This window comes from Sorex fumeus, unplaced genomic scaffold, assembly GCF_029834395.1.
Source record: "Sorex fumeus unplaced genomic scaffold, SorFum_2.1 ptg000047l, whole genome shotgun sequence".
Classification (NCBI taxonomy): Eukaryota; Metazoa; Chordata; class Mammalia; order Eulipotyphla; family Soricidae; genus Sorex; species Sorex fumeus.
In genome coordinates this window covers 7,689,638-7,714,776 of record NW_026606104.1, presented here as the reverse complement: position 1 = coordinate 7,714,776, position 25,139 = coordinate 7,689,638, and the positions used below count along the sequence as shown (strand labels likewise).

General features: G+C 36.7%; 1 protein-coding gene across 4 annotated transcripts in view; it reads left to right on the top strand.

Annotated features, from left to right (window-relative positions):
• FNBP1L (formin binding protein 1 like) overlaps positions 1–23,686 on the top strand; it is a 164,915-nt gene extending 141,229 nt beyond the window's left edge. For 2 of the 4 annotated variants that reach the window (XM_056123735.1, XM_056123734.1), the window contains 5 exons: positions 8,498–8,607; positions 14,905–15,037; positions 15,533–15,627; positions 18,516–18,664; positions 19,979–23,686. In XM_056123735.1, coding sequence (XP_055979710.1) covers positions 8,498–8,607; positions 14,905–15,037; positions 15,533–15,627; positions 18,516–18,664; positions 19,979–20,157 — 666 coding nt within the window. In that variant the 3' untranslated portion in view covers positions 20,158–23,686. Of the gene's footprint in view, positions 1–5,938; positions 5,954–8,497; positions 8,608–14,904; positions 15,038–15,532; positions 15,628–18,515; positions 18,665–19,978 lie in introns of all 4 variants that reach the window. The other 2 variants (XM_056123733.1, XM_056123732.1) reach the window with 2 other exon arrangements.
• The last annotated feature ends 1,453 nt before the right edge of the window (positions 23,687–25,139 follow it).

Genomic DNA, 25,139 nt, shown 5'->3' with positions numbered 1-25,139 from the left:
TGGAGTGATAGCACAGTGGTAGGGTGTTTGCCTTGTGTGCAGCCAGCCCGGCTGAGCCGGGTTCGATTTCTCCACCCCTCTCAGAAAGCCCAGCAAGCTACCCAGAGTATCTCGCCCGCACAGCAAAGCCTGACAAGCTACCCGTGATCTATTCAATATGCTAAACACAATAACAACAAATCTCACGATGGAGACATTACTGGGCCCGCTCGAGCAAATCTGTGAACAGTGGGAGGACAGTGACAGTGATTGTTTGAGAGGATAATTGATACAATTACTATCCTCTTAATTTTGGAGGTATGTTTTGTGATTCAGCTTGTGGCTCTGGAGCAGAATGTATATTTATTTGACTGTTTGGTGATGAAGAGCCCTCTATCTGCTAAGTCTGTCTCTCTCCTTTTCTTCTTTCAAAGCTGGTTTTTCCTTATTGAGTTTTAGTCTAGTTGATTTTATTGAGATTTAATCTAGTTGATTTTATCTAGATGTGATAAAGTGGTGTTGAAGTCTCCAACTACTATTCTGTTATTGTCAGTATCTTCCTTCAGGTCTATTAGTTGTTTCAGATATTTTAGTAGTCCTTCATTGAGTGAATAAATATTTAGCTCTATGAATTCTTCTCTATATCTAAGTTCCTTGATTATTAAGAAATGAACACCATCTCTGTCCCATACAATTTTGTAAAATTTGCAGTCTGTTATCAGATGTATGGTCACCCTGGCCCTCTTTTGTTGTTGTTGTTGTTGTTGTTATGTTTTTGTTCTTTGGCCATACCTCCTCTCAGGGCTAACTCCTGGCTCTGTGCTCAGAGAACACTCCTGGTGGGGGTTCAGATAACCATGTGTGCTGCTGGGACAAACCCCAGGTATGCTACAAGCAAGGCAAACACCTTATCTACTATAGTATCTCTTTGGCTTCATCTTGGATTTTGAAAGGGAATTGTTTGCTTAAAATACGTTTTTCAGCCTTTGAAACTGTGTTTGCTCTGAGTGTTTAAATATATTTCTTGTAGACAGCAGAATGTTGGGTTCAGTTTTCTGATCAATCCTGGTACTCTGTGTCTTGATTGATGAGTTCACGTCATTAACATTGAGTGGGATTATTGATACAAAGTTTTTTTGCCATCATTTTGTAGAATCTAGGTGTGTTTGTGAAATTTGTGCTTTCTAAGAAGCCCCTTCAGTGCTTCTTGCAAAGTTAGTTTCAAGGCTAAGAAGTTCTTGAACTGTTGCTTATCTGTGAAGCTTTGTATCATTGCTTCAAATCTGAATGATAGTTTGGTGGAATAATCTTTGTGAGATGTCTTTATCATTGAGGTTCTGTTTTGGCTTTTTTAAAACTATTTCCCACCATTTCCTTCTGACCTGCAGAGCCTCACTTGATAAATTTGCTGTAAGTCTTGAGGAATGGAATATATGTAATTTCCTTTCATATATAATTTTTTGGATATTTCTTAATTTTGATCTTTTGATACTTAAATATTTTGATATTTCTTTCAATATTCTTATCTCTATCTTTGACTTTTGTCATTCTGATTGTGATGTGTCTTGGAGTATTTTTACTTGGGTCTTTTTTGGTATCTGCTTTATTAAATCTGCTTGTATGCACTATTCAACTCTGGGGGCTTCTCAACCATAGTTTCTTTGACTAACTTGGATTGCTTCTCATTCCTCGGGAATGCCTATGATTCTTATGTTTTTTCCTCTTGAACTCATCCCATAATTCTCTTGCATGCTGTTTATTCATTTTGAGTTTTTTTTCATATTCTCTTATTTTCTAGAGGTTTCCTGCATCTAATCTTGGAGTTCACTGATTGTATTTTCAGCTGCTGCCAGGGCCTTCAATTTTTTAACTTCACCTACCAAACTCTTCAGTTTGTCACTTCTGATTCTATTTTTCTCATTTCTGATTTCATGCTTTCTTGTATTATATGTTTGTTTCTTTGAGCTCATTAAATATTCCTCAATATGTTCTCTCTATAAAGTTTGTATCTAAGGATTATAGAGCTTGTTAGTACTGGTTAAGTCTTCTGGGCTTTTTTTTTTTAATCTTTGCTCAGTACATTTGTGGGGGTGTATGCTGCTTCCCTGTTGCATCTGTTACAGTCGGGGTGAGTTTAATTTACTTTGTATGTTCCCCCTCCCCATAACCCTACGAACCCTCTAAACCAGGGAGCTCTCTGTGGGAGCTAGTTGTTACTTCCTTCCCTGTCAGTACTATCCCAACCAATTTTGTTGTTACTGATCAGTTGTTTAGAGTTTTGTGCAAGTGTTCTAGGAAGGCTTTCAGTGTCATTGGCTTTGCCACTACTCCACTAATTTAGGGTTCTGTTATTTCTAACTACTGTACTACCTTTGTGAAGTTTTTGTGGGAATCGGTGATTGGAACTAGGATTAATATAGGCACATTGTGGTTGGGGGAAGTCAAGCCCACTCTAGATGTGCTCGATGCAAGAGTCCAACATGTGCTGTCTGTGGGATATGAAGGAGGGATAAGGTTCATATGTGCGATATGCTTTTGGGAAATATGAAAGACAATCCTGCTATTCTGGGTTGGGTTAAGATGGCAGCTCCCATTGTTAGGGTTACTGGGCTGGCCATCCAGTTCTCTGCTGTGAAGATCGGTTGGTGGGTGAACCAGACCCAGTGCTAGTACTAGACTCTGGTGTTTCTGCCTACTTACAATTCTTATTCAGTGCAAGGGCCAGAGGATGCTTAGATCCTATGGTTTTGGGGATATTGGGACACCCAGTGGTTCTGCGGGTTCTCCAAAGTAACATCTTGCTGTTCTCGGGGATTTCCAGGGCTTCCACAGACAATAGCCGCGGGCACATGGGGTGTTGGTACTCTTAACAGGGTTGATTTCAAACCTATCATATGCCTTAATCGCTATATTGTCCTTCAACCCCTGTTTTTGTTTTCAAAAAGAAAAATAGTATATATGTGGTTCCTAGTACCTTCAGGGATATGAGGAGTGTTATATTGAAGAGATTTTATATTTGATAGTGCTAGTGGTATATGTTTTCTAAAGGATAAGAGTTTAATTTGTGTGACATTCAAGATTTAAGTTTCAATATATATTTGATGTATACTCAGACGTAACTACTTAATATGGATGTAAATTATTTTTACTCTAGGTATTTCATTTGAGTTTATTGGGTTGCCTTTTTTAAGGGTAGATTTATCTAGCAGTAGCCCATATTTTCTTCTTAAATTATCCATGATCTTAGGCATTTTCAGTTTTTTTGGAAAGCTTTTATCTAGCAGAATATAGTTTTCATGATTTTAATATCTTTAAATTTTTAATTATTTTGCTAATTTGGGTTGGAGTGATAGCATAGCGGGTAGGGCGTTTGCCTTGCACATGGCTGACCTGGTCAGGCCAGGTTCTATTCCTCCGCCCCTCTCTCCTCTCGGAGAGCCCAGCAAGCTATTGAGAGTATCTCGCCCGCACGGCAAAGCCTGGCAAGCTACCTGTTACATATTCAATATGCCAAACACAGTAACAACAAGTCTCACAATGGAGATGTTACTGGGCCCACTCGAGCAAATCGATGAACAATGGGAGGACAGTGCTACAGTGCTACTAATTTGTTATTAGCTCCCTTATATATTTGTTACATAAAGTGAAATTTTCTACTTACATGGTAAGTACATGCACTGCACTGCACTGTCCTCCCGTTGTTCATCAGTTTGCTTGAGTGGGCTCAGTAATGTCTCCATTGTGAGACTTCTTATTACTGTGTTTGGCATATCGAATGCATCATGGGTAGCTTGCCAGGCTCTGCCATGCGGGCGAGATACTCTCGGTAGCTTGTCGGGCTCTCCGAGAGAGGGGCGGAGGAATCAAACTCGGGTCGGCCGTGTCGGCTGCATGCAAGGCAAATGCCCTACTGCTGTGCTATCGCTTTTAAAAGATACATTTTTATAAAAAATTTAAAAAAATTTGTATCCTCAAATCTACTGAAAATAAATTATACATTCTTTTAACTATAATACTAAAAACAAGAAACACTTGATATTTCAGTTTTGAATTTTTTAAAAAATTATATCACAGACCAGGGATAAAGCTCAAAAGTATATCACATGACTTGGCATGCATGCCATAAGCTCTGAGGTTCAATTTATGGCATTGCAAAAGTGGACAGTTACATAGAAGCTGGAATCGTAGTCTACATAACTCATAAATTTAGCAAAAATGATCATAAGGATAAGGCAAATATTCATTGTCCTGCATATAATTTTAAGATAATATTTATTGAAAATAATATTTAATTTTTTTAGAATTTTCTATATCCTTACTGTGAATTTTGTCAAAGCAAAATACATTGTGATTTTTATCCCCTGAAACTACTGACAGTCTGAAGAATGTTAAGCTTAATTTGGAAAGATAATCAACAGCAAATGTCATCTTATCATCATAACCATTGATATTTATGGCCAATTCATGAGAGATAAGGGGTAGATATTTTTGATAGCTATTTATTAAAATTTTCTATGTGAATTTCTACCTAACAGCCTCCCTTTCCACTTCTCAAGCTATATAATTTAGTAAAAGGAAAAAATTAAAGTATGGGGCAGCTAATCAAATGCAATGAATGTGAAAATTACCTTTATAAAACTATTGTGTATTCTGGGTTACAGGGAGTGTGTGTGTATGTGTGTGAGTGTGCATGCACACGCATGTATTCTTAATTAGGGTACTAAATGAGTGCCTGTTTGCAGAACACTGCTCACCATAAAATATGGGCTGTATATACATAAGCAGAATGTGAGATATATAAGAAGAATTTGTTTTTCAAATTAAATTTTTAGAAAGAGTACATTTTTATTTTCTGTCATGGAAGTTGAAGTTCTATCATTGGTGTTGCTTTTTAAGCATATGATTTCAGAATGAAAACTGAAAAAAAATTTTCAAAAATAAAAACTGTATCTTCAAAGACAAATTAAACCAATATATTTGTATCTATTGGAGAAGATATGTAGCACTGCACTATAGTCCTGTTGTTCATCAGTTTGCTAGAGCGGGCAACAGTAACATCTCCTTTGTGAGACTTGTTACTGTTTTTTGGCACATCCAATATGTCAAGGGTAGCTTGCCAGACTCTGCAATGCAGGCGGCAGGATACTCTTGGTAGCTTGCCGGACTCTCCGAGAGGGATGGAGGAATCAAACCCGGATTGGCCGCGTGTAAGGCAAATGCCCTACCGGCTGTACTATATCTGTATTTTGAAAACTTATTTTGATAGTATTGTTTTTAAATGCATTTTATACTTAGAGCACCTTAAAAACTTAATACCTGAAAAAATTTTTTCTTACTCTCACCATGATATTTTTAAATTAAAAATTAAATATTATAATAAAAATTGTCTTAATTATGTTAATATACTAGAGGGTATTACACTTTTTAATATTATTACTTTTAAAATGGATAATGTTGGTGTGGAGAGACATGTCAATGTGCATACAGGTAGCCCAGGTTTGACCTTCAGAACCCTTGGTCCCCTGAGCAAGAACTGCTGGATGTAGCCTTCAAATTAAACAAAAAGGTTAATATTAGATCTTTTGTATTCAACTTCTTAAGTATTAGTATTAAGAGAATGAAATGCTATGTAGATAAAATCCACTTACCTAAAAATCCTCTTGAACAAAATACATAACTAATAAACTATTGTTTACCGTTGAGTTTTAGTTGCTCTTAGAAAATATCTGCCCATTATCATGAATGTCTTTTTTTTTAAATTTTATTTTGTTTTAATTTGCAAGTGATTTACATTTCAAAAAATGTGCTTAAGGTTGTTTTTCTGGCATAATTGTTTGAATGTGGAATATACATGATTTTTCAATATTGTAAAAAATCATACAGGTTATTGCATCTTTTGTATTAATGGTTTCATGTAAATAATTTGCCATTTCTTTCTGTTTTCCATTGAACTAATCAGTGGTCGGTGAAGATGGTAAGCCTTATGTGCTGATCTATATATACTGTGCCAACATTAAGTAATCTCAAAACATTGCTTTTTAAATTCAAACAAGTAGTAAGGTACATCTCCACATTTTTCACCTTGTATGTGCCTTTTTATAATTTATTCCATAGTCCAACATATATATATATAAATACTTCTTAATGTCATAAAAATTTGAAAATAATATAAGCCCATTGAGTTCTTAAATTGCAACTAGGTAGAGTACTTGTCATATTCCAGAGATTAAAATTATAGTTAAGCATTTTCAAAATTAGATGGTATAACAAAAATTCATGTACATATGGAAGGAAAATTCTAATGGCTTTTTAAAACATAAGATAACTTTTATTTGTAGTTTACTACATGAAACATTGGATTTTACAAAAATGCTGAGTTGATTTCTACTAATCTCATTAGCGTTTTCTCCTTTTGTATTGTTGAGAAGAATTATATATAACCTAAATTGTGTGTGTATGTGTGTGTGTGTTGATGGTGGTCCTTTATATATTTATTGAAACCAATTTACTAGAGCAAATTATGAATTCCTATCCTGAAAATTAATGTATGCTTGCTTAGTTTCTTATTTTTGAAACATAGACCATTCTGTATCACTTAGCCTTTTATAAATTTTCTTGTGGCAGGAGAGGTTCTTAAATACTTCTAAAGTCTTCCTTCTTTACATTCACAGGAGTGGGTAGTTTAGTTTTCATATTCTATGAAATAGTAGTTTGTAGACGGGATATTAGAAATGGAAGTACCTTTGTCTATTATTTATAAGCTTAAAGAAGATTTAATTAGGTACAATTGGAAATTGGAGTGATTTTATTGTATAATACTATTTTAAAAACTGCAATGAAATATGTTTCTTTGCTTCAGTATCTTTGAAAACTAAATATTTAGAAAATACGGATTGGAAGATTTTGTCTCTAATGTACATGCATACACCAGACACAATACAAATTTTAAAACATGTTTAGATTAAACGTGACAATTTATGTTGGTAATTGACCTCTAAATTTAAAGGAACCTTGTAGGGCCAGGATGCAACTCAAGAAGTAGAGAATTGGCCTTGAGTTCAATCTCCAGCACCACAGGCTTCTTTAAGTAGTGCTGGTCCTCCAAGCACTGCTGGATTTGAGCTATGCTTATAGGAGTATGGCCCCCACAACAATTAAATAAATCTTGTGTGGTGTTTTTGGGTTTTTTTTGTTTGTTTGTTTGTTAGAAGGAAAATTGACATTCATGTGTTTGTCAGATTTAGTTACATGACAGATTTCTTATTTTGGTTACTGGTCAGATTAAAAAAAAAGATACTTAGACAAGATGCATTACTTTTAAAAGGCAAGCTTATTAGGTGCTTATAATGTTTACACTCCTCTGAAAAAATACTAGAGGTTCTGTTACTAAATGTTACATTTGATCATAGTTTACCCTAAAAGTTTTATCTTAATCATTATTTAAAGTTAAATAAAAGTATTTAACACATATTAAAAGCACATCAGAGAGCAAAGATGTGTTTGTTTGAGAATTTATTTCTCTTAGGAAAGAGAGAATAATGATAGGTGTCCTCAGTTTTTGGAGTATGTAAAAACTCACCTAAATATGGGTGTAAATTAAATGGATCAATAGTTGCTAGTACTAGCTCTGTTGTATACTCTAATATGATAATCTGAGTAATATGATTCACATGTGATTAGCATTTAAGAGGAGAAAAACATTTAAATACAAAGTTTATTTTTAAGAACAAGCACTTTTTCTTGGGTGATATAGTTTCTTGAATTTCAAAGCATTAAAAAGACCAAGCATTGAGCATCCTTCTTACAGAATGATTATATCTTTTATTGGATTATACCTTTGAGGAATAACTGAGGTATGTTACTTATTTGTACTAAAGGATAATTAAAAATTATATACCCCTACTTGAATATAATTTCTACTTAACATTTCACTCAGTGGATAGCTCTGCCTTATTCTTTTGAATAGTCAGGTCTGTTTGAACCCAATGAATGGTTTAATAAATGTATACATTCAAAGACTAGATGCAACATTAAATATATTAGAATATTTTTGAGGTAAGTTAAATATATGAACCTCATTTTTAGTTTGAACATTTGTAATATTATAAATGTCATGTTTTGACTTGGTAATGTGATAAAATGTTATTTTTTTAAAAAGTATTTTTTTGATGAGAAATGTCATGTGTTTCCATGTTGTTGTTGTTGCCATAAGAAGACTCATATGTATTTATTCAAAACCTGCTAAGATATGAGAAATATGCCATAGTAATTCTGTCTGTAAAATAATTTTCATGTATTTATACTTGACAGTAATTTCAGGTGATAACCTGTTCTAGTTCATGATTTTTTAAATGAATCATGAACTGGAATTTGAGCTCCTTCAATAAAGTTAAATGCATATACATGTAGAACATTTTCAAGGAATTAATATGGAATTAAAATGCATTCTTATAGCTGGAATATTTAAAATATAAAATTCTTAAAATACCTTTTTTATTGATTTAGATTCTCTTTTCAGGGCCCAGCATTAGAAGATTTCAGTCATTTGCCACCAGAACAAAGACGTAAAAAACTACAACAGCGCATCGATGAACTTAACAGAGAACTACAAAAAGAATCGGACCAAAAGTACTTTTCATTAAGTTTTCTTTAACCTTATTTTTTTTAAGGTCTATTTTAAATGATATGTTTGATTTTTGTAAAACAAAGATTTAAAAATCTTACATCCTAATTGAAATACCTCCATTGTGAGGAGGTTGTTACTGTGTTTGGCATATCAAATACATCACAGGTAGATTGCTAGGCTTTGCCGTGCGGCCTAGATACTCTTGGTAGCTTGCCGGGCTCTCTGAGAGGGGCGGAGGAATCGAACTTGGATCGGTCATGTTGACTGCGTGCAAGGCAAACGCCCTACCCACTGTGCTATCGCTCCAGCCCCTGTTGGGTGCTAATAGTCACTTGATCACTTGACTTCCTGTTAATCATCGATTTGCTCGAGCGGGCACCAGAACATCTCCATTCATCCCTGTCGCGTGCTCCTTCAGTGTCAGGGGAATGAGACCCATTGTAATTACTGGTTTTGGCATATCAAATACACAACGGCTCTGCCGTGCGGGTGGAATACTCTCGGTAGCTTGCCAGGTTCTCCGAGAGGGATAGAGGCTTTTGGGGCGGCCTCTAATTGCCCTTGTAGGTGTTTCCATGGATCCTATCAAATATGGTGTGGCAATCCTGGAGATGGGTGTTAAGTGTCTTATGGTCTGGAAAGCATCCTAGAGCATGGCAGCGGCTGGGTAGTGGAGGTAGTGGAGGTGTAGGGAGCCCTACCCGCTGTGCTATCGCACCAGCCCCTGTTGGGTGCTAATAGTATATAATTCATATCTTCTAGGAATTTGCACATTTCTTTGATGACTTATTGTCAAGAAAATTTCTTTGTGATTCATTGTCAAGATAAATTACTGACCTCTTTATAATTGATGTATTTTCATTTTGCTTTGGTATATATCTATTTTGGGATGAGGAGTGGGCTACACCTGGTTCAGTGCTCAGGGAATTACTCTTGGTGGTGTTTGTGGGGCTCACGGCCATAGTCTGGGATCAAACCAGATTTGACCACATGAATAGCAATCACCGTTCCTGATGATTTCCACATCTTTCCTGATCTTTCCACATCTGCTTTGCTGTTAAAAGGAGTTCAGCGGGAACCTGATTACTTAAACTTCTTTTGTTTATTTTGTTTTCTCCTGTTTTCGGTCCACACCTGGCTGTGTCCAGGGCTTATTTCTGGCTCCGTGCTCAGGGATCTCTCCTGCTGGACTTAGAGAACCATATGCAAACCAAGTGCCCTAGCCTCTATACTATCTCTCTGGTCCTCACTTTGTTTTATTGAACATGGAGGGTTATGATGGATAAAGAACAATTATAATGGATTGGTGACTTGCTATCCACTTTTATACTAAAGATAAAACTAGAAAGGGGGATATGAGAAGTGCTCTTATAGTAGAGCATCTGCCTTGAATATGTGAGGCCATGAGTTTAATCCTGGCATTGCCTGATTGGGGGTGATCCCTAAGCACTGCCAGATGTAAACATAACTGAGTAAATAAGCCAAAAACTAGAGTGAATCTCTGGTGTGGGTAAAGTTTTGATGTGATTGAGAGGGAATTTATTTTTATTTTCAAAGAGTTGCTCACAGTAATTGATTACATTCAATATTTCAGCACCAATCCCACCACCATTACACCTTCCCACCACCTTTATTTTGAGTTTTCCCAACACCACCCAAGCCTACTCCAAAGGTATATGCTGAATAATTTATTTTGTATTGCTTGTTAAGAATAATTGACTAAAAATAATCCGAAAAGTTTTCCTTAGAGGAAAGTGTGAAAATTGTTGTATTTCCTTTTGGAGGCATTAAGTCCCAGAATTAGAGATCATTAACATGTTATTAGAGTTTGAGTCTTGTGTGCTAATACATATGTGTGTATGTTTGTGTGTGTGTGTGTGTGTGTGTATGTATCAAGATTGTCTTCTACGTGGAATTCTATAATTTTTTCCTAGGATACTTGTACAGGAGTTACTTTTTTTTTTTAAACTGGTTGGTGATTTGGGGGTCTGGAGGAATCTCTCCAGCATGCTGTTCTCTTCCAAGATTCATTTGTGAATCTGGATCATGGCCGTTAATGTGCTTAAATGGCACCCAGAGGCAGTTCGTGGGTGTGACTGCCAAGAAAGCAGAAGTGCAGGGAGATTGGTATGAGAGGATGTTTAATCATAAATGTGTTACTAAGTCATGAATTAGTATATACTAAAATGAGAAATACAAGATTAGGTTTTTGTCATATCTTCCATTGATAAATAATTTTGTTATGTGCATTTCTGTTTAAAGACTCCTATTTTAATAAAGATGATTAATGAATTTTGAACTCGGGGTCAATAGAATTGTAACAGAACTTATTTAGCACATATATTTTTCTTCATAGAACAATTTACAGCCAGAACCTATAGGTCTGGAGCGATAGTACAGAGGGTAGGGCATTTGCCTTGCTTGTAGCCGACCCGATTCCATCCCTGCCATACCACATGGTCCCCCAAAGCAATGCCAGGAGTGATTCCTAAGTGCAGAGCCACCAGGAGCATTGATGGGTATAACCCAAAAAGACAAAAAAAAAAGACAAAAAACTGAAAAAGTTATCTTATAGCCTCCTTGAATTTAAGAACTCTAGATGAAACATCAGCACAGAAGCCAGAGCAATAGTTCAGTGAGTAGGGCTTTTTGTATTACACATGGCTGACCTAGGTTTGATCTCCAGCATTCTATGGTTCCCCAAGCACCACCAGGAATGATTCTTGAGTGCAGAGCCAGCAGTAACCACCTAAGCATTGCCGGGTGTCGCCCAAAAAGCAAAAAAAAACAAACAAACCGAAACTCAACTCCCCATAACCTTCAAAACATGAGCGCAACACTTAGGCTCTATTTTAAACTGAAAGACCACCAACAAAGAATACAGAAGTGAAAAAACTTGATACTGAGTAGACCACTAACTTCTTCAGAGTATTAGAGCAGAAACATAAATTTGAGCATCACTTTCTTTGAAGTTAGCAGAGAATGTTCATGTCTGACCCAACTCAAGCGGGCACCAGTAAGGTCTCACAACAAATTGTGAGACTTGTCGTTACTGTTTTTGGCATATCGAATACATCACGGATAGCTTGTCAGTCTTTGCCGTGTGGGCGAGATATTCTAGGTAGCTTGCCTGGCTCTCCGAGGGGCAAAGGAATCGAACCCGGGTTGGCCGCGTGCAAGGCAGACGTCCTACCCGCTGTGCTATCTCTCCAGCCCTAGTCTAATCCAACTACTCAACTGTTTCTCCATTCTGCAAGTGAGTAATAGCTGTGAAAGTGCTATGAGTATTCATTTTGGTTTTATAGATAAATTTTAGCAAGTGGGAAGTTCACAAACATGAAGTCTAAAAAACGAGAAGCCGGGCTGGAGCAATAGCACAGCGGGTAGGGCATTTGCCTTGCAACACGGCCTACCCGGGTTCAACTCCCAGCATCCCATATGGTCCTCTGAGCACTGCCAGGAGTAATTCCTGAGTGCATGAGCCAGGAGTAACCCCTGTGCATTGCCAGGTGTGACCCAAAAAGCAAAAAATAAAAATGAGAAGCAACTGTAGTAGAATAACTTTTAATTGTAGAGATATTCTTTGTAGAGCAGCATGTAAATTATCTCTAAAAACCTTAACATATATTTAGAGCATCCCATATGGGATAGAATGTGTTAGGACTGTTGATCATATGACAATGAATTAAACATTGCACCTGATCCTAAGAGGTTCACATCCTAGTTTGGAAAGATAAGTTAATTTTAATAAAGGTTGGATTATAATAACTATTAATAGGGATTAAGGTTCTAGGGCACCTAGAGGGAAAAACAATGAATTCTTTATGGGATAATTAAAGAAAAATACTCGGAAGGGTTTTGGTGGGAGAGAATGAGGGTGTTGGCGTAGCAATCTAACTTTGATTTGAGGGATCATGATTAGGTATTTAGGCATTTTAGATGGAGTATGTCATAGAATTTCTCAAATTAGCACTGAAGTTTTTGTTCCTATTATGTAGATGAAGAAATTGTGAATCAAGTCAATCCATAACTTGTTTTAAGATTAGAGAGTGGTAGTTTCCATCCAAACACTAAGTTTGTCTACAGACCATTGGAATTAAACCTTGACATAAGAGTGGAGTTTATTGGTTAGTCAAGAAATTTGAATATAAAGGAAGATTAGATTCATTTTAGGAAAATAAGAATGTGAATATCCTTATGACCAGGAATTGACTCTAGGGTAGGGAGAGATTATTAGAAGTCCTTGGAGTTTAATAAAGAAATGATGGGATAAATTATATAAGTTTTAAATAACTTTTTAAATTTATGTAAGGGAATGGGGTCACCAAAAAAGGACATTGGTGGTAAAAGTACAGCAGGTAGGGCATTTGTTTTGCATGCGGCCAATCTGGGTTCTTTCCCCAACATTCCATATGGTTCTCTGAGCACTGTCAGGGGTAATTCCTAAGTGCAGAGCCAGGAGTAACCCCTGAGCATTGCTGGGTATGATCCAAAAGGCATAAAAACCAAAAAAAGATATTGGAAGTGCTGGAGAAACAATAAAAGGGTTAAGGCAATTTCCTTGTATGTGGCCAACCCTGGTTTGATTCCTGGTACTGTATGTGATCCCTGAGTATGAAGTCAGGAATAATTAATCCCTGAGCACTGCCAGGTATGCCCCCGAACAGAAACCAAATTTGGCATTGGAGGCAGAACAGTTAAAGGAATTTTTGTCATCCTAAGACATGACAGAGATGAGAGGTGCTAAGCCCCCCCGTGCCCCCCCCATACCTTTTTGGGGGGCCAGAGAGATAGTACAGTGAATAAGACATGTAGCTGATCTGGACTTGAACTCTGATACTGTATGTAGTCCCCTGAGCGCCACCAGAAGTGATCCCTGAGTGCAGTCAGGAGTAAATGTGGAGCAGTTTTGTGTGGCCTCAAAATAGAGGAAAAATGTACCTTGGGAATAGAAAGGAATACTAGGCGTAAAAATCTTTTTAAGAAAATCCTTCCAGTGACAAAGTATGTCAGGCATTCTCCTAATTGGATAGCCAAGAAAAGTGGAGGCATTTAAAAAACAGCTTCAAGTTTGTAAGTAGTAAGAAAAGTAAATTTTGTATAAATATAATGGTTTTCTTTACATTGGTTTTTTAATATACATGAAAAATTCACAACATAGTGCCTAGTTGAATTAAATCTAAAATTTAGGGGAGAATTATAGATACATATTTTATGTAATTGTGTAATAATAGGTAATATTTTAACAGTGAAACAGGTATATCAGTAAAATTAGAAAAACAAAACTGGAGTAGATCATCCCAAAAAAGCATACAATAACATGAGAAGAAACCTTTGTTATTTTCTATAGTACATTTCTAAGAGATGAACAGAGGAAAGGTGAGAAGGGAAATAAATATGTAAGCCCAGAACATTTAAGGAGGAAAAGAGTATTAGGAAGTGCTAATCAGTAATGTCAGAAGTTAGAAATCACGGTGAGTTGATTCAGGGCATAAACTATGATAATGTGATTAAGGATGTGCAGAGGAGATGAATGACTGAATTTAGAGTGAGAGGGACAGGTTAAAGATGGTATTCCTATTTCTAGCATAGATGAGTAGGAGGCCGATGATGCTAAGAACTGAGATAAGGAACACTGGTGGGATAATGTGTGTGATGGAAATATAATGAATTTGATTTGGGACATGATAAATTTAAGATTATTGAAGACTTTTTAATTTTATCTTTATTGAATCCTCATAAGATACAGTTACACAGTTGTTAATGATTGGATTTCGGTCAGTGTTCTAGCACCCCTTTCTTCCCACTGTACATCTCCCACCGTGCATTCCCCTTCCATCTCTATAGCAGACACCTCTTTCTCTCTGTCTCCCTCCCTCTCCCTCTCTCTGTCCCTCTGTCTCTGTTTCTCCCTCTGTCTCCCGTCCCCCCTTTTGGGCATTATGGTTTGCAGTATGAGTAATAAAAGGTTGTCATGTATATCTCTTTATGAGTAATACTCTTGTAGTCCCTTATTAAGCCAATAAAATCTGTAGGGATACATATAATCTCATTAAGGAAGCAAAAAATGTGAAGATGCAAAATCTGTTTTAATATTGTATGTTTTTTAAATTTTTTCCACAGAGTAATAACTTTATCAGCTTTATATGCAGAGTATCTTTAATCAGATTATGTTTGAATAAATTTCAAAAGATATGAATTGTTTAAGACTAGGCTACTTGGGAGTTCAAAAGCAAACAAAACCGTTTTATCTGGTAACATATGAAGTGACTGTTTAATTCTGTGGCTTTTATTTACAGAGAAGCCCTCAACAAAATGAAAGATGTTTATGAAAAAAACCCACAAATGGGGGATCCAGGGAGTTTGCAGCCTAAATTAGCAGAGACCATGAATAATATTGACCGCCTTCGAATGGAAATCCATAAGAATGAGGTAAATTTGTTATTCAGAAATTGTCGAAGTTACATTCATTTTTGTGCCTCATTATGATATGTTATTTTTGTTGTAATTCAAGTATTTAATTTTTGGTTTTATGATCTTTATAACTATTTTCTCAAGTGAAGTTTTCTTTTAAATTTAAAACTTAATACTAAATATTTATGCTACTTTTAAAAATCAGCTTTAAGTTGCTTGTTTGGCAGATTATGATAATGATTTATAAGAATTAGCATAAGATCTCAATTTGGGGGGTAGGGTGTGGCACACCCTGTTGATGCTCAGGGGTTCTCTTGTTCTGTACTCAGGAGTTAGTCCAGGTAGTGCTTGGACTGGGGGCATACAGGATGCCAGGGATTGAACCCAGGTTGGCTGTGTGTAATACAAATGCCCTACTTACTGTACTATGGCTCTGGCCCCTCAAAGTACATTTTAAATACGGAACTTTGAAACATAAATATTGAACTCAGGCTTACTTATTTTTTCTCTAAGGCATGGCTCTCTGAAGTTGAAGGCAAAACAGGTGGGAGGGGAGACAGAAGACATAGCAGTGACATAAATCATCTTGTAACACAAGGACGAGAAAGGTAATGTTTTGTGTTTCATTTGGTTCCCCCATCCCCCAATTGCACCTGTTTGGTTTGTCCTAAGTCATTCACATTTCTCCTTTTCTTCCAATTTAATATGCTTTCTTTTTAAAAATAACATCAGTCTTTTGAACCTAATTTTGTTTCTTTATAGTAGCTACAGATGAAACTTCTATTGCTGTTTAATTCTATTACTGGAGCCTGGAGGCAAGTTGCTTCAGACCTGAGAAAATTTTCCTTTAGATTTAGATGAAGTTAGTTAGCTTATGCTGGAAAAAAAATTTTTTTAACTGCTCAGTTTTTTAAATTGCTCAGTTTTGTAACCAGAATTTCGGAAAGCTTCTTTTTTTAAATTCTTTCTTCTTCTTCTTCTTTTTTTTTTTTTTTTTTTTTTTTTTTGCTTTTGGGGTCACACCTGGTAATGCTCAGGGGTTGCTTCTGGCTCTGCACTAAAAAATTACTCCTGGCAGTGCTTGGGGCACCATGTGGGACTGCTGGGAATGGAACCCGGGTCAGCCACGTGCAAGGCAAATGCCCTACCCGTTATACTATTGCTCCGATCACCCAAAAAAGCATTTTGCTTACTTTACATACTAATTATTTTTCCCTCTCTGTGTATTGACTTTTGTTTCCAACTAGAAATCATAACAAATTAGGATTCATCTTAGAGAAGAAATAAGGAGATCTAATACTAATATTAGATTACTACTTAAAATTGCAATTTTAGCAAGTTTATATTATATGCTAACTCTTTTTCCTGCTACATAAAATAGGGGTTAAAGTACCCACTATAGAGTGTTTTTTTATTAATAATGAATAATGTATGTATAGCATTTAATATTAAAATACTTGGTAATAATATATGATTGATTTTTTTGTGCGTCTATGCTCGGGATCAAACCCATATACATACCACACATGAAGTATGTGCTGTATCACTGAGCTGTATGCTCAGCCTCTGCAAATATGTTTTCTCCTCCACCTCCTCCCCTCTCTTTGGAAACTGTATCTTGGCTGTGTTGAGAGAAACCCACAAAAGTGATGATTTTTCTTAATTACTTGAAGCCTATATTATAGTACTTTCTGACTGTGCTAATATTTTTTGCATTGCGGTGAGTTGAGTCCTGGATGTCATGTGTGAGACTTGTGCTCTAATAAGACTACAAGAAAAAGACAGAAACGAGGGCCAGGAGGATTGGTCCATCGTTGAAAGCCTGCCACAAGTGTGTGTGGGGTGAGGGAGTTAGGACATAGAAGGGACCACTATGACAATGATCGTTGGAAATGATCACTCTGAACAGAAACTGAGTGCTGCTGAAAGGAGGCAAAGGGATATAGATGATAACCTTTCAGTACCCAGTTGCAAACCATAATGCCTAAAAGGAGAGAGGTTGAGAGAAAAGGATTGATAAAAAGTGTCTGCCATGGAGGCAGGCTAGGGATATTGGTGGTGGGAACTGTACACTGGTGAACAGATGTGTTAGAAAATTATATTACTGAAATCTGTGCTGTGTATGGATTTGTAGCTCTGTATCTCACCATTATTCAAGAGAGAGAGAGAGAGAGACTTAGAAAGTTGGGGTGTTGTTCTCTAGCAGTGCTCAGAAAACCCAGAGGTACCTCTTGGTGATTGGTCAGCAGCTCAGTGTGAGATTCTGAGGATAAGGACTGCTTGGATCTTGGGACCCTTCAGTGCCAGGAATTATCCAGGCCACCTTTGTCCTAGTGATCTTCCAGGGACCATGTGGTGCCAGAGATTGACCTGGTGTCAACTGCATGTAAAGCATGCACTTTAGCCCCTGCTGTACTATCTCTCCAGCTCATGATTTAAAGCATTTTAAAGGAAAAATGCCTTTGGATTACCTGCTCTTTGGGATTTTCTAGATTTCCAACTTCCCTGTTAATAAGATTAAGTAGAATTAACTTTATCTTATTCATTAGTCTTTTGGTTTTCTATGATCATGAGTACTTGTTCTGGCCTAAATGAAAAATGAATTTTTTTTTTTTCTTCAGAGAGAATTTGATGTGGGAGCTCAGATGATAAGCCTCAGGGCTAGATTTTTCTTCTTCTTGGTTCTGCCTTCCACTGTGTTCGTTGGCTTCTTCAAGGGTCATTATGGTGATCTTCCACAGCTCCAGGTTCATAGTTCTCCATGTTCAACTTCAAAGGAAAAGGATTGGAACTTTTCTTCCAACACTCTGAAGCAAAAAATCTCTGTTAGGTGTACTACAGGCCTGCTTGTGGGATACTCACTCTGGTCCTATACTGTGCTGAGGGGGGCCCTGTGACCCAGAAGAAAACAGTTCTATCAGTTTTCTGACTTAAATATAGATATGGGTAGGAGGACTTAAAATTTTAGTTGTTCTTTTGTCAAGAAGGAGTACTGATCTGGGATGATTAAAGAAACTTCTCCATTACATCTTCCATTTTATATTTGAACCCAGTAATGAACATGTTTGCTAAATCCATGCTATGAACTTAGAACATTGTCATCTTCTAAGCTTTTAGATTTCAGCAAATTCAATGAAGATACATTTTTTGTTTACTTTTTGGTTTTTGTTTTAGAGCCACACCGGCAGTACTCAGGGCTTACTCCTGGCTCTTAGTTCAGGGATCACTGTGTGACTAAAATCCATGTAGTGTATGGGTTTTAAAACCCCAGCCCCCATTTTCTTGGATGTCAGGAAATCAAACTTGGGCCTTCATCTTTGGAAATTGTACACTATCATGGAGCTACTACTTCTGGCCCCTTAAGCCCTTAGGCTAAACTTGGATTTGTGTCTATTTATATTTGATTCTTTGTACAGATCCTGACATCAGCTTGTAAGTGATATTGAAGATTCCCATGTTTGTGGTGCGTAATCAGAGATAATTTTATGTTTTACAGTCCTGAGGGAAGTTACACGGATGACGCAAATCAAGAAGTCCGTGGGCCACCCCAGCAGCATAGTCACCATAATGAGTTTGATGATGAATTTGAAGATGATGATCCCTTGCCTGCTATTGGACATTGCAAAGCTATCTACCCTTTTGATGGTATGATTTTCCTTATGTATTATATTTGATAAAATTAGTTTCTTAAAGTCTCTATATATTGTCATGCACTTTAATTTCCTCAACTAAAGAATACATTATCAGAAAATTATACAAGTTCATTAGTGTGAATGTTGTTCTAGTATTATTATGTAGACTTTCCCCCCATTTATGTTCAGCAAATGTCAAAATTGAAAAGCAATAGCATGCCACATTTTCAGGTGAGGGGTAAGAATGTGGTAGTGTTTCAGTAGGCCATTCTTTCCCCTGTGACAAATGAAGAACCAATCCTGTGAGTAGTGAAAGGCATTATGGTTCTTTCCTATAGGCTTTTAGTTACCTTCTGTCTTTTGACTAAAAAGTTCTTTTCTTCAATTCACAGAGGAACAGAATAGTAGCATCACAAGTTTTTATAAAATAGTATATAAGGTACTTTCCCATTATCTATTGTATTATCTAAATACAGCCATTAGTTACTTCTCACTATAAGAAAAAATGTAACTGAGTTGGAGGGTTGAATGAAGATTTATTTGTGATGATTATTATAGGTGGAGCAGTAGCACAGCGGTAGGGTGTTTGCCTTGCACGCAGCCAGCTCGGCTGAGCCGGGTTAGATTCCTCTGCCCCTCTCAGAGAGCCCGGCAAGCTACCGAGAGTATCTCGCCCACACGGCAAAGCCTGGCAAGCTACCCGTGACATATTCGATATGCCAAACACAGTAACAAGAAGTCTCAAAATGGAGACGTTACTGGACCTGCTAGAGCAAATCGATGAACAGCAGGAGGACAACAGCAAAGCAGGTTGGGAAAGGAAAGAAAAGGAACCCTGATAAGGAAGTTTTTGCTTTGTGGCTATGACTTTTCTACTGCTGCCATAGAATCTTTGCTTTTAATCTCAGAACTGTATTCTTTCTTCCCACCTTCTCACTATATTTTTACTTTTTCTTGATTCATACTTCTACTTTTTTATGTAGTGACACCACTTTTTTTTGGGGACAAAATTGGAGTAGTAAAGTAGGGGGAGTACCCTGTCGGATACACATTGTCATTTTGACTTTGATACTTCACCTCTTAAAGGTGATACTAAGGCCAGTGTATTACAGTGATATTAGGCATTTCAGATAAGTCTATAAAGATGTTGGGTTAACTACTAAGTATTACAGAGATGATCTTGTTAATTTGAGCTCATAAGCTCATCATTCTTAGATATATTTAAAAATGTAGAGTTGCATAGTTATTTTGCATGTTGTATTTGTAACTTTTAAAAAAATTATTGCTGTGCTTAAATTAAGCTTATGCTATGAAAACTCTAACCTAGGGCATAATGAAGGTACTTTGGCAATGAGAGAAGGTGAAGTCCTATACATTATTGAGGAAGACAAAGGTGATGGATGGACAAGAGCTCGGAGACAGAATGGTGAAGAAGGCTACGTTCCCACGTCATACATAGATGTAACTCTAGAGAAAAATAGTAAAGGTGCAGTAACTTACATCTAAATTAACCAGGCAGCTTTTTGAATGTATGGCATAGGAATGATAACATAAAATGAAAACACATTCAACGGGTGGAAAAACATAAAACTTAAAAGGTGTCCAAAATTTAATGTTCACTATGTGAGCTGAGTGTAGGCTCGATCTTAGAGATGTGAATAGTATCACAACAAACTGTTCTCATGACGCTTTACCATTTGAGTGATGTTGGTGTGAAGCTTAATTTATGCCTATTTGCTTTACGTCCTGCTTAAGTCTGTGTGAAGGATTTGTGTTTTTCTGCCTTACCCCCCCCAACACACTTTGCGTCAGAAAACACAATGACTAGTGAATTCAAATAAGTAAAACTGCTCTGAAATGCTATAGGAAGCTAATTCCCAAAAGAGTGGTTTAATCTAGAATTTTGAATTCGTAGCTATAGTTTCCAGAAAGAAGGTAACAATTGACTTATATCATAAAGTCATTTATGCATATAGTCATGTTCGTTTTCTTCCCTATATTTAACTTTAGTTTCCTAAAGGAAGGGAACAAGCACCTAGTGCATGATCTATTTTAGTAGTATGCTAATCAAGAGACTTACAAAATAAATCAACTTAGCTCAGCATTTATGTGAATACAATAGCTTTCTTTTGAGACCTGAAAATGTTATCAGGCAAAGTAGTAATTTTCAGTAATGTTCAGTCTTTCCCCTAATTTAATGCTTATATTTCTCATCTTGAAGGTGTCTTTTGGGAAATAACACATTAGTGACTTCATCATTTATGCGTAGGAAAATAAGTTATAAGTAGAGGAAACCTTGAATGAAGGGGAAATTCTGGCATATTTTACTTTAAATAGAGGAATGACTTTTTTGACTAGATAAAAAAGAGATAGATATACCATGACTTAGAGTTGTGTTTTTAATTTCTGATGTGCAGGCCCATGTTGATCCACAGATATTAAAAAAGGTTGAAAATATTTTATTATTTTATCTAAATAATCAGTTACTGGGAAGATTTTTTTTCCCAGTGAATTTTAGCAAGTGTTGGCAACACTGCTTGGTCAAGGATTGTGCAGTGCTAGTTGTGTGGGGAAGTAAAGTGAGGAAGCAGTTTTAAGACTGTTCCTTAATTGTGCTTATGTTCCGAACTTTTCTGGTGTTTTTAGTAGCTGACTATAAAAATGATTTTAGAGTCATTTGGGTTGGACACTTTAAACTGAACACCCCTTTTGGTCATACCAAAGGTCTTCAGTAATTGTTTTTTTCTTTTTCCTCCTGGACTGCAGGTTCCTGAAGAGGGTTTCTGAGGAAATGGGCAAGATGTTGAAGGAGGTTACATACAGCTGCTTTTAGGGGGAGGGTATTTTAGTTGTCAGGCTCAGAGAGTGAGAGAAGCAAGTTGCATGAGTGCATGCAGACATGATTATATTTTACTAACTTCATTAGCATTTCCATACATCATTAAAAAAGTCATTGTAATACCAGTCCTTAAATGCCTTGTTTATAGTTATTCACATGAAGGAAAAAGAGCCAACAGTGGCCAACAAATTTCCATCTATTTTATTGATGTCCAAATCAGAGAGACTGCAGTGTCATTAAATTTGTCTTACACTTGGCTGTCCCAACAGGTCCATCTCCATCACAGCTCTATTTTAATTAATTTTTAGATCTATTGTTTGTTAGACTCCTTGCCATTTGTCATTGTCTGCCTGCGCCACCTCTGTGCTTGCTTAACATCCTGTTGCATGTCTAGAATGATTGGGCTAGACTTTCCAGGCATGTCTTTATAATACCTTGTTCTTGTCAAAGCCTTTGTTTTACATTTGTAGTGCAACTCACTTTGTCAAACATCTCCAGCACTAATGTTTCCATCTTAGTATTTGTATATGCTGCTATAACTTCCCCACTACAAAACATTCCAGTTTTGGCATAATGAAGTAAGTTTGAACCTGAAGTTTATAAGAAAAAGAAAACATCTCTGCTCTAGCCTACAGCCCAGTGAAAGAACTCTTTGAAACATGATACATCTTCAGCACCTCAGTCTGGGAAGAACCTATAGTCAGCCCTGAAATCCTGGCATTATAAACATAGAAGAAACTCACCACCTCAAGACAAAGGACTGTTGTCAGAAGTCAGCTGCTTCCATTCAAATGCTGCCTTAAACTAGAGTGCCTAAATCTGTTGATTGCCAACACTACCACTACAGTATCCCACAAAGGGCTTTATCTGTCAGCTCAGTGCGACCTCCTTTAACTCAGCAGCACCACTATAGCTGCCATTGTAGCCTCGGTAGGTGGCTTTTAGAGCTCTACCATGTTTGATGGTGCATCATCAAATTTATTCATCAAACTAAAGATGTGTTTGAGTCCATTTTACTTAACTCCGTGTTTTTGGGTTTTGTTTTGTTTTGGGAGTTTTATGGATTTCCCTTGCATTGTTTCCTAATATGGGATCATCATTTTCTCTTTTGATTATTACAATGATAGTCTCTTTCCAAGTGATGTTTTTGTTTGAACCAGATAAAATTTAGTGAAACTTTGTAATGATCTCTGTGCACTTTTACTTGTAAAATGAAAATTTCTGTGTGTTTATACTTGTAAATATTATTGTCATGAGTACCCCTATTTCTCATTTGTCCTGCCTCACATTTGTGCTTCTTTTAATGACTTGTATTTTAACTAATTTCTTAGTGGTGTTTAATAGGGAGTTGGGTGGGAGTGGGGTGGGTATTTGTACTATGGAGGCTTCATTAATTTGGTTCTTTTCTGTTTTAAAGAAGAAAAATGTGAAATGGTCTGTGTATTATTGGATTTTAAGCAATATTTTAGAAGCTGTGTGACTGCTTTAATAATTTTTCCCAGTGTTATTTGCATTGTACTACCAGTTATACTAAAGCTGAATGACAATTATGTGAAAGTTTATTCCTTCATAAGATCAATGTGCTCCTGTTACACAGCTGATATGTAGTGTATTATTACCTTTGAGGCTAGTAAACTGTAAAGTTTAGATTTTGAATCTCGTTACAGGGTTATTTATATAATGTGACATTATTCAATACTGACAGACTACATAAAGTAGTTTTAAAATCTAGTGCTATTTTCATTTTAAAGGTTAGCAGTGAGAAGAAAATGTCATTTGACTGTGTTTGTCTTCTGTACAAAGCCTAAAGTGCTTGTGTTTTTTTGGCTAACAGCCACAGAGGGCAAAGTTTAAGGCTTTCTTGTAAGGACTAACTGTTCTTTTCAAGCTACTGTTTGTTTTTCTAAAAGCAGGACTTGCTTCCGTAGGAGGCAGTTTCCTTCATGTGGACTAGTGCAACCTGTATATGGGTTATTATAATAGGCAGATCATTTGTACTTGCACAGTTTCAATCATTCTTAAATCATTCTTAAATTTTGAACATGTGAATTGTCCAAAAGAAATCTTTAATTTTTCAGTAATTTTTACTCTTTTTGTGCACATGTTGATCTCTTAATGGTAAATGCTTTGTTTAAGATAGTGTTCTCTGTTGAGAATATTTTCATGGAATAAAACAATCTTTTCATGGTCAGTTAAGATGTAGAATGTGTTATCACTTATTGCTATGTTAACTAAAAAGATAAAATGATTTTGTTCCTGAGTGTGCTAAATAGACAACAAGTTCCATAAGTGGGAGTGTTGTTTCGCTTCTTTTGCAAAGAATTTTCTTGGTTTGGTTTGGTTTGGGCCACACCCAGCAATGCTCAGGGCTTACTTCCGGCTCTGTGCTCAAGGGTTAGTTAGACCTGGTGGACTGACATATCATCTGGAGTGTCATTGATCTGCCACATGCAAGGCCAGTGCCTCACCTGTTATACTGTCTATCCAGCCCAGCAAAGCATTTAAAAAAATATTATTCTAGTCTAATTTCTATCAGGTTTTCCTAGAAGAAAAAGAAACTAACAATTTCTTTATAGTAATTTAAGTTGAAAGTAATAATAAGGATTTTTAAATGTTTGGTGTACAATGGGCTGTATTATGTAGACTTTGCTTTTTTCCCATTCATAAGAATTTTTCCTGTGTAATAGAGTATATGGATCAGTTTGATCCAGCCACTTGCTGGTCAACATTTTGTTTTGTTTGAGATGATGCTTAGGGCTTACTGCTGGCAGAATGGAGGGGGGACCACATGGGGTTAAGTGATTGTACCCAGTTTGGCTGTGTGCCAGGTAAGCATCTTCCATGCAGTACTCTTTCTCTGGCCCCAGTCAGCATTCTTGTGCTTCTCCATGAATTCTGACCAAAGGTGACAATTTGTCTTCCAGCATTTCAGAAAGGCGTGGAAAGAGGATAATAGATAATAGATATGAATGGTGCTACATCTGTCATTTTAGAAAGTATTAATTTCAGGGACTGGAGAGAGTGGGTAGGGCCCTTGTATGTGGCAGACCTAAATTAGCTCACCAACACCCCATATGGTCCCCTCTAGCTTGCCAGGAGCCAGCCCTGAGCATCACCTGATGTGCATCTCCTCCACCCCTCAAATTTATTTCAGAATGTTCAGCTTTTTGTCTTTGGGGCCTCACCCCGCGTTGCTCAGGGGTTATATCCTGCTCTGCGCTCAGGAATTACTCCTGGCGGTGCCCAGGGGACAATATGGGATGTTGGATATTGACCTGGGTCAGCCGTGTGCAAGGCAAACACCCTACTCACTCTGCTATTGCTCTGACCCAGTGTTCAGTTTTTTTACAGACAAATATGAAAATATTATCAGTAACTCTTAGAAACTATAAAAAGGATTAATATTCAGGGTTGATTATGAGCAATTATGGGTTACAATTACTGAGATAAAAATTTAGAGATCCATGCCAAGCTTGGAAGTAGAGATGCAAAATAGCAGGAAAAGTGTAGTTAACAACAAACTCAGGACAATGAAAAAGACTTTATAACTATTTCAACTTTGATCAGGAAAGTTTAAGCCTACTTATTAGGGAAGGATGGTAACATCCTTGTAACAATATTAACAAATTGAAAAGGATCTCCAGGCTAG